This window comes from Lissotriton vulgaris, chromosome 1_1 (assembly GCF_964263255.1).
Source record: "Lissotriton vulgaris chromosome 1_1, aLisVul1.2, whole genome shotgun sequence".
Classification (NCBI taxonomy): Eukaryota; Metazoa; Chordata; class Amphibia; order Caudata; family Salamandridae; genus Lissotriton; species Lissotriton vulgaris.
Genome location: NC_141685.1, coordinates 102,610,575 through 102,622,688, shown reverse-complemented (window position 1 = coordinate 102,622,688; position 12,114 = coordinate 102,610,575). Strand labels below are relative to the sequence as shown.

The 12,114-nt window shown below is 45.1% G+C and overlaps 1 protein-coding gene across 1 annotated transcript; it reads left to right on the top strand.

Annotated features, from left to right (window-relative positions):
- The first annotated feature begins 218 nt into the window (after positions 1-218).
- Positions 219-11,902, top strand: LOC147737598 (uncharacterized). The gene is made up of 4 exons (XM_086936672.1): positions 219-541; positions 7,009-7,080; positions 7,736-7,789; positions 8,329-11,902. The coding sequence occupies exon 4, from the start codon at positions 9,385-9,387 to the stop codon at positions 10,531-10,533; it is 1,149 nt and encodes a 382-aa protein (XP_086792798.1). The 5' UTR covers positions 219-541; positions 7,009-7,080; positions 7,736-7,789; positions 8,329-9,384; the 3' UTR covers positions 10,534-11,902.
- Positions 11,903-12,114: the final 212 nt, after the last annotated feature.

The window sequence follows — 12,114 nt, the reverse complement described above, 5'->3', positions numbered from 1 at the left end:
TGCCCAGTTTAATTGCATAACTGACCGAAATACTCATATATTCATTGAAATCCAGATATATTCATTGAAATACAGACTGTCACTTCCAGTTATCACCTTTCTGTAAATACTTTTTAGTCCAGCCAAGTGTGAGGCCCTGTACTTGAACTATCTGACCCTTAAAACATTTATGTCTGTAACATCTGAAATCCCAGGTCTTTACAGGTATAAGTGCTTGTTTGTGTGAAATGTATTCACTGCTGGAGCCTGGAGTCGGCGGTTCTGTCAGCGGCCACCAGAGGGCGCTCCTCGCCTGCTGATGAAACCCACTGAGCTGCTCAACTGATGAAAGTAAGAAGGGTTTCCTCTCCGGATCAGCGGTGGCAGAGACAGCACCAGCAGCGGTGCTGACATCACTTCCTCAATCTGCTCTGTATCCAGCCTGCTGCAGAGGAGGAAGGAGCCCTGTCTGGTGTGCAGTTACCTTCATCTTCAGATCCACACAGACCTCAGATCTGCGACCCACAGGAGGAGGAGAGAGCCTGGACAGGTTTCTGCTCAGGTAGGAGAGCTGCTAACTCACTTGCCTGCAATTTATGAATCCATGGATCAGATTCCCCACCCCCCTTGCCCCAACCCCCCCCCCCCCCCCCCCCACCCCCATTCATGGTGAGGTCAGGAGAGCTCAGCTCTTCCTGCTGATGAGCCTGAGTGAGGAGAGGAGGAGGTGAGGCCTGTCCAGGGGTGCAAAGGAGGTGAGGCCTGTCCAGGGGTGCAGAGGAGGAGAGGCCTGTACAGGGGTACAGAGGAGGTGAGGCCTGTCCAGGGGTGCAGAGGAGGGGAGGCCTGTCCAGGGGTGCAGAGGAGAGGAGGCCTGTCCAAGGGTGCAGAGGAGGTGAGGCCTGTCCAGGGGTGCAGAGGAGGTGAGGCCCGTCCAGGGGCAGAGGAGGTGAGGCCTGTCCAGGGGTGCAGAGGAGGAGAGGCTTGCCCAGGGGTGCAGAGGAGGAGAGCCCTGTCCAGGGGACACAGAGGAGGTGAGGCCTGTCCAGGGGTGCAGAGGAGGAGAGCCCTGTCCAGGGGACACAGAGGAGTGAAGGCCTGTCCAGAGGTGCAGAGGAGGTGAGGCCTGTCCAGAGGGGTGCTGAAGAGGCAAGGCCTGTTCAAGGGTGTACAGAGGAGGTGAGGCCTGTCCAGGGGTGCAGAGGAGGTGTGGCCTGTCCAGGGGTGCAGAGGAGGTGAGGCCTGTCCCGGAGTGCAGAGGAGGAGAGGCCTGTCCAGAGGTGCAGAGTAGTTGAAGCCTGTCCAGGGGTGCAGAGGAGGAGAGGTCTGTCCAGGGAGCAGAGGAGGTGAGGCCCGTCCAGCTGTGCAGAGGAGGAGAGGCCTGTCCAGGGGCAGAGGAGGAGAGGCCTGTCCAGGGAGCAGAGGAGGTGAGGAATTTCCAGGGGGCAGAGGAGGAGAGGCCTGTTCAGGGGACAGAGGAGGTGAGGCATGTCCAGGGGGCAGAGGAGGTGAGGCCTTTTCAGGGGGCAGAGGAGCAGAGGCCTGTCCTGGGGGGCAGAGGAGAGGAGGCCTGTCCAGGGACAGAGGCAGTGAGGCTTGTCCAGGGGGTGCAGAGGTGAGGCCTGTCTAGGGGTGCAGAGGAGGGGAGGCCTGTCCAGGGGTGCAGAGGAGGTGAGGCCTGTCCAGGGGGCAGAGGAGGTGAAGCATGTCCAGGGATGCAGAGGAGGTGAGTGTGAGAAGTTAGCCTGGCATATGCTGTCCACTAGTTATAGTGGGAACCATGCACTAGTCCAAACAACCCTTATTGATGATAGATTAAAGAAAACCTTTATTGAAAACTGTCCTAGTGGTAGCTATGGAAAGCAGCCTTCAGACTAAGTCTTGAAGGAATTTAATGTTAAAAGGAACAAGGGAACCCAAAAGTAGCAATCGGTCTGGGACCTTTGGGAGTGTATAATGTTTCTAAAGACAATGGTCCCAAACATTAGCAAAAATAGGAGAAACCAAATGAATATAGACCAAGATTGAAATCTATATTTGCTGTCCAGCCGGACAGATTTTAATAGCATAAATAGTTATATGTATCCAAGTTGTTAAGCAATTACCAAGCGAGACACAACCTGTGTCCAACTATCACATATGTGAAAACATATGACATACATATAAGTGAAAGGCAAGGGAGGGCAGTCTGTGAGTACTTCAAAATTACAACAGGCAATTAGTATGAAAATACCCTTTTTGTGATTTTTGCAATACAGTATATAAATCATCAAGTGTATACTGTCGACGATGTTTCGATCCCTATTTAATATGGGATCATCATCAGGACTTATAAATACATGCCTCGATGTTAAGCAAGAAGACAAGGTTGTCTAAGAGTACATGGCACAGAAGCTTTTTCATATAAAGACCACTAAAGCGTTACGAAGATAAGGAACACATCAAGAGCAGTCCCGCATTCCGGTCTGTGGCCGGTCGGGGTAACTGATGTTTAAGGAAAGTTTACCGTCTGCCCTCACGGAATGAGTATTGACTCGCCCGTCGTTGCAGACTCCCATTGCGGTGGACTTCTGTTGTACTGCCTGTACCATCAGTAGAAGCTAACGGCGCTTGCGGCTGTGTTCCCACACTGCACGCGTCCCCTGTGTCACTACCTTGGATGGTTCCGAAGGGGCCCAGTGATTCTACAGGCACTAGGCCTTGCGTCTAGTCAAGTTGTGGTTCTTATATCACTTTTTTAGAATATGGTTTGGTCCCTCCCTGGGGCCTATTGTGCTATTTACTGTAGTATTTGACGTGTAACTTGTGTACTTCGACTTCTAGCCTCATAAAGAGACTAGGGGGTGTGTTTTAGAATAAATACATATATTTTATATATATATACCTGGTGTGGTTCTCCTTTGATTTGGTCATTCATGAGATTATAGACTGGTAAAAAGAAGCTGCTTTACATTCCTTCAAGACTTAGCCTGAAGGCTGCTTTCCACAGCTACCACTAGGATAGCTTTTAATAAAGGATTTCTTTAATCTATCATTAATAAGGGTTGTTTGGACTGGTACAAGGTGCCCATTATAACTAGTGGACAGCATATACCAGACCAACTTCTCAATTTGCCCATGTGGGGGCAAACGAGATGAGGCATGTCCTGCAAGGGTTGGGGGTGCAGAGGAGATGAGGTCTGTCCTGAGGGGGTGCAGAGGAGGGAGGCCTGTCCAGGGGTGCAGAGGAGGTGAGGCCTGTTCAGGTGTGCAGAGGAGGTGAAGCCTGTTCAGGGGGCAGAGGAGGAGAGGCCTGTCCAGGGGTGCAGAGGAGGTGAGGCCTGTCCATGGGTGCAGAGGAGGTGATGCTTTTCTGGCGGGGGGGTTGCAGAAGAGGCCTGTTCTGTGGTGTGGTACCGTGCCGAGGAGGTGAGGCCTGTCAGGGAAGGGGGTTGCTGCAGGCAAGGCCTGTCCAAGGTAGTGCAGAGGAGGTGAGGCCTGTCCAGAGCTGGGGGGTGCAGAGGAAGTGAGGCCTGTCTAGTGGGGTGCAGAGGAGGTTAGGAATGTGCAAGGGGTGCAAAGGAGGTGAGGTCTGTCCCAGGGTGCAGTGGAGGGGAGGCCTGTCCAGGGGGGTGCAGTGGAGGGGATATCTGTCCAGGGGTGCAGAGGAGGTGAGGCCTGTCCAGGGGTGCAGAGGAGGGGAGGACTGTCCATGGGATGTAGAGGAGGGTGAGGCCTGTTTGGAGGTAGGTGCAGAGGAGGCGAGACTTGTCGGGGGGATGTAGAGGAAGCAAGGCCTGTCCAGGGTGGTCAGAGGTGGTGAATGAGGCCTGTCCAGGGGGGTCTAGAGGAGGTGAGGCCTGTCCTGTGTTTGGGTGGTTCAAAGGAGGTGGGGCCTCTCCAGGAGGGATGCATTGGAGATGAGGCCTGTTCGTCCAGACAGGGTGGTTAAGAGCTGAGTTTAAGTTTGTTAATTGTTGTCCCAAGAGATTTGTGGAATGAGTGTAAGTTGCTTGTAAACTGGCCAATTGAAGAGCCACGTAGTGAAGCGCCTCAAAATATTTTATTTTATAGTACAAGAGATTAATGCAGAGTAACAGACAATATTGCAAAGGCAAAGACCGGGTAAAAGAGGGCGCATCTTTTAGCGTTGTATCCAGAGGTTAGTTCACATATCCAGCAAAATGTGAGGGGCTGCAGACTACCATTCCGGAAGAGATTTTGTTTTACGCAAAGTTCTGTAGTGAGAATTTTGTTACTAAGCAGACAAATATCAAAAAATGAGCGCTCAGACAAAAATGTTCCAAACGGATGACAAAAGTGGTTCTCATGGATTGTATTCTCGTTTTGATTCTGGGTTTGTTGCTGGTGTGAATTTGGATAGTCACGGCGTTGGTGTGCAGAGTAATGATGTTCAGTATGAGCAAGGAGGAAATGTTGTTCCTCTGGGTCAGGGCCGGACTGGGAACCCAAACCAGGCCTGACAATTTTGACGGACCAGCCCCCTGCCTCTTTTGTTGCTGGGGGTGATATAGCAGCACCAGAGCAAAACCAGCCCCCAGTAACAAATATGTTTCCCAGCACTGAAGAATCAGCCCCCACTCTTCCAGCCCCCCTGGGGAAACACCCGAAGCCCGTTACGGCCAGTCCGGCCCTGCTCAGGGTGTAGGTTTTACTGACAGTGGCAATTTAAATACCTCAAACACTAATAGTGTGCAGAATAAGACTCGCTCCTTGCGATGTTTGCAGGAACCTGGGAAATTGGAACATGAATCAGATGGCCAGAATGGGAAGTCACAGTCAATGGTCCCAGCCCAACTAGCCTCTGTGCCGAGCATGCAGAATCAAAGGCAAATATATTGGAACATGCCTTCAGTCCCGATGGTCCCACAGCCCAGTGCAAAATAGAACGCCAAATTCTCAACAAATTCAGTATTTCAACAAAATCCTTCAGTGATTAATAAGGATTTTCCACAACTTCCTCTTGCACTAGGAGTTTATACTGGACTGAATCATACACAATGACTGTGCCTGAGATGGGAGAAGGGTTGCATGCTAGGTGCAGTCCTATAGGTCACCCAGAGCGGCCCTTTTGTAGAAGAAGTAAATGGGAATCCAGCATCTCTTTTAATCAATACATGTGCCTCCCGTTCCACAGTCAGACTGACGGGTGCGCCCAACCCACCCCTCTTGGGAAAGGAGTCCAAGTTGTAGGCATTTCTAAAAAACAACGAGTGAGCTGTCAGCAAATGTTCCTGTACAAATTGGGCCATAAATGAATGGCCAGAAACTCACACTGGGATTAAGATCCAGTTATTATGTTAGGGACATACCTTGGAAAATGACTTGTGGCTGTTAGGTGAAGAGTCACAATTAATTATTAATTTTGTAAGTGTGGTTTATTAAATTACATTTTGTTGTGCCTGTTTTCATGAACATTTATTGATTGCTGTCATTTTTATCTCATCATGAACCATGTCAATAAGGTGGTCTCTCTGTCTGAAAACTTATAAAATGTACTGTTTTGGGATATTTGCTGGAATTGTTTTATTTTACACATTTCCTAAAGGCAGACTGCATGTGAGTCATCTTGCTGATTTTGTACATAAGAACTTTTCCTTGATTTTTAATTAAGCAGATTCTATGTCAGTTTGCTATTTGATAATATAGAGAAAAAAACGTATTTCTTGGCACACATTTTTTGTGGTGGATTTATTTCTGATTCTGGCTTTTGATATACTTTAGAGGTTACCTTTATGTGATCCTCCTGCAAATATTATAATATTTTTTCTCTGACTTAGTAACCATATTTATGTCTTCAGTAATTATTTGAAACCTTTAATATAGCTTTGATGCTTCTTGTAGCTCCAAAGGCAAGGGCCTTTACCAAGGGAGCGGTCTTTTAATGGGCAGTATTTACTGCTATGGCTGACTATAAGGTCATTACACTGTTTGCCCCGTGAGGCCAGCATAAGTTAATTGATATAACAACAGTGTCCCAGAGACCGAGGGAGGTTGAAACACCTCCGGTACTCCGAAATCTTTGTTTCACAGATTTTGCTGTGAATGTTCAACAGTTAACAGTAGCATGCAGGACCATGGTGGTTAATTGTTGAACATTCTCAGCAATAGCGGTTAAAGGAGGCTGAAGTCAGCCCTTGGCTCTCCCTGGGCTTGGCTAAACTGCTTTTCATCATTCAGGTGAGCCGAGGAGATGCAGGAGATAAGCAGAACCCCCCCTCCTTCCGAGACGCCTGTGACACTGCGAGCTATGGGAGGAGGAAGGGGGGGCGGCGCCTGTGTGCCATGCTGCAGGCTCTATCCTTTGCTTTCTCCTGCACAAATCCATATATTTTTGAGAGGCAGAGGCTGTGTATTAGGACATTGTAATGTTGAGAGCAGCGGGCCTATATCAGGTTGTATAGGCTGCTGCTGCTCCGTTGTCTTCAATGGATCTCAACATTTCAATGTTCTAATCTTTGTCTCGTGAAGGATTTATTCCAAATTCTAGCCCTTGGGTCACCATCCTATATGGCTCATAAGACACGGACCCTCCACATCATCCCTTTAGATAATTTATCGATAAAAAGCACCAACACATTGATGCTTTGTTGCTTCCATTGCTCAGCATTCAAATTCTGCATCAACTTGAGCTTGAATTGCTGTTGTTCAGAGAGCATGGTTTGTATTAATCTAAGAGTCTGGTTGACTGATTTATGAAGTTTGGGCAGAATTATGTACAAGGACATTAACATACCTTTGCAAACCAGATTGTTTTAATTTGCAAGTTTCATGGTCTGTAAATGGAAAGATGGGGGTTATGAATAAGTGGACTGGGTTGTTAGGGTTATATTCACAGAGACCTTTTCCAGCAAGGGATCATGGTTCTTGGTGAACCAAAAAAGTATTTATCCATACCCATATTTGCTTCACAATGGCCTCTAGAGAAAAAGAGATTCTTTTGTTTTGTTATTTCATGTCTTTTTTTATAAAATGTGATGAAGTGTGATAGTCGTCTGATGCAAAACCATTTCTTTACTTCCTTTCAAGATATTCTGGGATGACCAGGCAGTGCAGCGTGGCTGCCACCATTGGAGGAACAAAATATAATATAACTGTCAGGTAAAGATTCCTATAACTCTTAAGTTTCCTTTTCCCCTGTTTCTTCTTTCTCTATTCCCTTTCTTGATCTCTGTTTTGTTTTTGTCTCTTTAGCTCCAACATTTGACTCCCACTGTGCACTATTCGTGTTGTTATCAAACTTCTGATAATAATATGATGGAGCCTCATTCCTCCTGGAAATGTTGGGGGTGTAGTGCAGGTCCAGTTCCTTTTTAGGTCAGTTTTGCCCAGCAGTTCCTTAACTATTATCATATGTGTCTCCTCCTCTACACCACATGATACTATCCTCCCTCTGTCCGTTCTTTCGGCATCTTTTCTCTTGGATCTGACTTCCATCTCTTTATGTCCTCCTAAACAATCCTTTTCTGTTTTATCTACTACAAGCAAAATACACAGTATATGTGTGTGGACATACACGCACACAAGGCTTGCTTTAGGGTGGTGCAACTGGTGGAGCCGCACCTGGTGCTGACCTTGGGGGCACTGTGTTTAGAAGTAACTTATGGGTTCACACACATCTGCCTCAGAGTTTCCTGTGCTGGAACATGTGGTGAGAGTGGAAGATAGCCTTTTTTCTCTTTCTTCTGTTTTGTGTTTTTCTTTTCTAGACCCTTTTTTTTCCTTTACTGTTGTGCTGTTTTTGTATCTTTTTCAGGTGTTGCAGTGCCTGGGTCCTGTCGGAGGAGTGTGATGAGTTCTGGGCCACCAAGTAAGTCCTTATCATCCGCACAATTTAAAATAGTGAATTTCACTGAGCTAACTGGGCACAGCGTCAGTCTACAGTGGAATTTAAAGCACTGAGTGCAACAAGGCAAATTCCTTCGTTCAATAAAATGTCCTTTCCTAGATCACTGGAAACAGGAATAGATTAACAGTCTAGGTGGGCAGGGGAGTAAATAACATCTGATAATTCATTAAAAGTATTACAAATATATCATTGTGATGCCAGCCTTTGCCACAGATATTGAAAATTGATAGTGTTGGCTGCTTCTGAGAATCTGTGTCGCAATATATGTGCAACTTGTGTTTCTTTCTTAAATATTAATTAAGTTTTCTCTCACATCCATGAGCTCCAGTAATCCGAAGCTCCCGATCTACAGTGTCCCGAGCTGTTTCACCACTATCAGAAAAAATGATACTCAACTGATTTCCTAGCTTGTTTTTGTCCATACTTTCTTTGTGCAAAGTATAAGGTCACAAATATATTTTCTTTGTGTTCATTTCAAATTTTTGACTCCATTTCTACAGGTGACTGAAGCATGAACAGAAAAAAGAAGGTTTAAATTTAGTGAAACAGAACGAAAAGGATTATTTCAAGGAAAGTTAAAACATTCTCGAGCTCTAGAGAAGAAACACATTCTATGTGCCAGGAATGGTAAGGATGTTGGTGCGGAAGAAACTGGTGAATGTGAAAGTTGTCAAATCCCTAAAGAAAAATGGCCATAAATGTTTACCAAGTGTTAGTAACTGAAATTGAGGAGAACATTGGCCACAATTGATGCCCACGCAGTGCACTTGAGAAAACTCAGTGCTGTAAATTCTGTTTGATGGTTTATGAAAAATGCTTTGGAGACCCAAACCCTCCCCAACAAATCAGTATACGTGTTGTGATGTGACAGAACTGTCAAGAAGACTAATACCCTTGGTGTACAAGTGCAAGCTTTTGTCTCCTGGAGATGAGAGGAGAGAAAAGGTTGTTTAAAAGAAACTCATTGTAAATACTCTGTCTCAGAAGTCGTTACAGCAAAGATGCTGGATTAACATTTCCAATGTAGGAAGATTTTCCCCCACCAGCTCTGTCTCTTGGGTGTATTCGAGTGGTTTCAAAGTGTCCTGTAACCTCCAAAGTGTATCATGTACTTGTCTTAGCCACTGAGCAAAAAAGCATAGACTGCTACAGAAAGTATAAAAGGGCCAGTGTTACGCTATTGATAATTCATAAACCACCCTGGCATGCCCTAATCATCTGTCATTACTTGTATGAACAAACATACCTAACAGGCAAACACTAAATGTGATAAACTAGAATCACTAAATGAGACTAATTAAACTTTAGAGAATTCACCCGGGCATAACTTGGAGAAAAGGAATCCATGAGAGGCCTCTTAATAAATACAAGGGGCTCCTCAGTGAAAGTTAATAAGACAAGTTAGATAGGTGCCTTGAAAGGTAGGGACATCATTTTCAGGTAAAAACTATCATTAGTTAAATATATATTTTAAGAAGAGCATCTGAAATGTATTTTAAAAGTTAATGTTGAGTGTAACATAAACAAGTACACAATCAGAAATCAAATTTAGTCCTATGATGACAGGTATCCAGGAACAAACCCAACTTGGAGAAACAAACAACTCAAATAAGCGCAATGAATGCGAGAACAGATTTAGTCATGAATCCTACCTCACTAAACATGAGAAAACTAGCGCTGGACGAAAACCGTATCAGTGTCCTGAATGCCAGAAAGGCTTCAATCACAAATCCAATCTCACTTTACATGAAAGAACCCACACTGGGCAAAAACCTTATCAGTGCTCTGAATGCTGTAAAAGCTTCAGTCATAAATCCAACCTTACTGTGCATGAAAGAAACCACACTGGGCATAAACCGTATCAGTGTTCTGAATGCCAAAAAGGTTTCAATCACAAATTCGGTTTAACTCTACATGAGAGAATCCATACTGGGCTCAAACCCTATCAGTGCTCTGAATGCCAGAAAAGCTTCAGACTGAAAAACACTCTCACTTGCCATGAGAGAACTCACACGGGGCAAAAACCTTATCAGTGCTCTGAATGCTGTAAAAGCTTCAGTCATAAATCCAGCCTTACTGCACATGAAAGGACCCACACTGGACAAAAACCTTATCAGTGCTCAGAATGCTGTAAAAGCTTCAGCCAGAAATACAACCTTACTGTGCATGAAAGAACCCACACTGGGCATGACTGGTATCAGTGTTCTGAATGCCAAAAAGGTTTCTATCACAAATCCGGTTTAACTCTACATGAGAGAATCCATACTGGGCTCAAACAGTATCAGTGTTCTGAATGCCAAAAAAGCTTCAGTCAGAAAATAAATCTCATTACACATGAGAGAACTCACACTGGGCAAAAACCTTACCAGTGCTCTGAGTGCCGGAAAGGATTCAGTCACGGATCCAGTTTAATTGAACACGAGAGAACTCACACTGGACAAAAACCTTATCAGTGCTCTGAATGCTGTAAAAGCTTCAGTCAGAAATCCAGCCTCACTGTACATGAAAGAACCCACACTGGGCATAAACCGTATCAGTGCTCTGAATGCCAGAAAAGCTTTGGATGTAAACAAACTCTCACCAGTCATGAAAGAACTCACACTGGGCTCAACCCGTATCAGTGCTCTGAATGCCACAAAAGCTTCAGATTGAAAAAGACTCTCATTCAACATGAGAGAACTCACACTGGGGAACAAACTTCTTAGCTCTCTGAATGCTGGAAAAGTTTCAGTCGGAAATCTGGTCTCACTCAACCTGCGAGAACTTACCCGGAAGAAACCTCGTCATTGTTCTAAATGCCACGGAAGTGCCTGCTGGTGATTCAGTTTCATTCAACAAGAGAGAACCCACAACGTGAAAGAAAATGACCCGTGCTCTCAATGTCCCGAAAACTTCAGTTGTAAATGTAACCTTTCTACATAAGCAAGACAATGTGGGAGAATAAAATGTGCTCACTGTCAACCCTGAGGAGGAGCTTTCAGCATCACAAAACATTTATATGAAGCAGCCACAAAGACACCACTGTATTGACTGTCCAACAAACTGTCTATGGAGAAAAGCAAACAGTGTGGGATGGAAATGCTTGAATTAACCTCATTCTTTTGTAACTATTTGTGGCCTCATTCCATTCAGTGTGTTGTGTTCGCTGAGTGTTTATAAGCTGTGGCTATGACCCACAAAGTCCATTTGATCCTGAACTTTGAGGCCACACCCCCAAGGATCTGGAATGCGTGTAAACTCGAACTGTTTCCAGCCTTAATGAGCCTCCCCAGGGGCTGCAGCAGGAGTCCCTTTGTCATAGCTCTCTATGGAACCAACATGTGTTCATGACTGTACCACGTAGGGCTGATCATTGAGAAAAACTAAAGGTGATGGATGGACTGGTAGTTAATCTCAGCACCATCCCGCCACATCATTCTCTAGTCTTTGTGTAAATACAGACGTGGCCAGCCATATGCAAACCATTCTTGACCCCATCCTAAATAGTCCTAATGACTTCTGTTCCAAAAGGACACAGCCTCGTATTACAAAGATCCACACGAGTGGCCTCTTTCCATCTTTTTGTTTCAAATGGAACCTGCTATCCCCTTAACCATGCCTCAGGCCTGCCACGTTCCATGCTTTGGCTCTTATCATCAACCTTGAACCATCTCCATAACTTGGAAGCTCCGAAGACTTTGCAGCTGTTGTAATTGCTTGAAGTTTCACACATTTTGATGGCCGTGGATTCAGGTTCAACTTGATGACCTAACTCTACTCTGTGGGAATTTTGCACTTCAAGCCACTTCTGTGCAGCTCGTCACCTTCTGAGACTGATTCAGCCAAAAACCTTGCATCAAATTCCAGTTTAATCATCACCAGAGTCTAAACTTATCTTTGTCCTCTCGAGCATAGCTACCAAAGTCAGCTACAGTTTTGTAGGTGACTTCCTGATTGATTCAGTGGAACTGCTTGTTTTTTATTCATTTACCTTTTTGTTTGGCTTTGACAGTTGTTTTTGCTAATTAATAATCCTTAAATCACAGCCCACCTTTAGATTTTGCTTCTGAATAATTATTAAATATTTTTTTGGGATCTAAACTTGGTTTGAATCTTAAAGTTCCTTGTCTATTTTGAATAAACTGTATTGAAATGTGTGACTTCCACTGTTTTGCTTTACCTTCGAGCGCGCCTTAGGCCATACTGCTCAAGCCACGTTACCAAAAGTGAGCTAAGAATACTTTAGTAGAAGACACATTTACCTTTGCTGACCAAAGTTTTGGAGAAGAGAAGCAGGCTGACTCCAG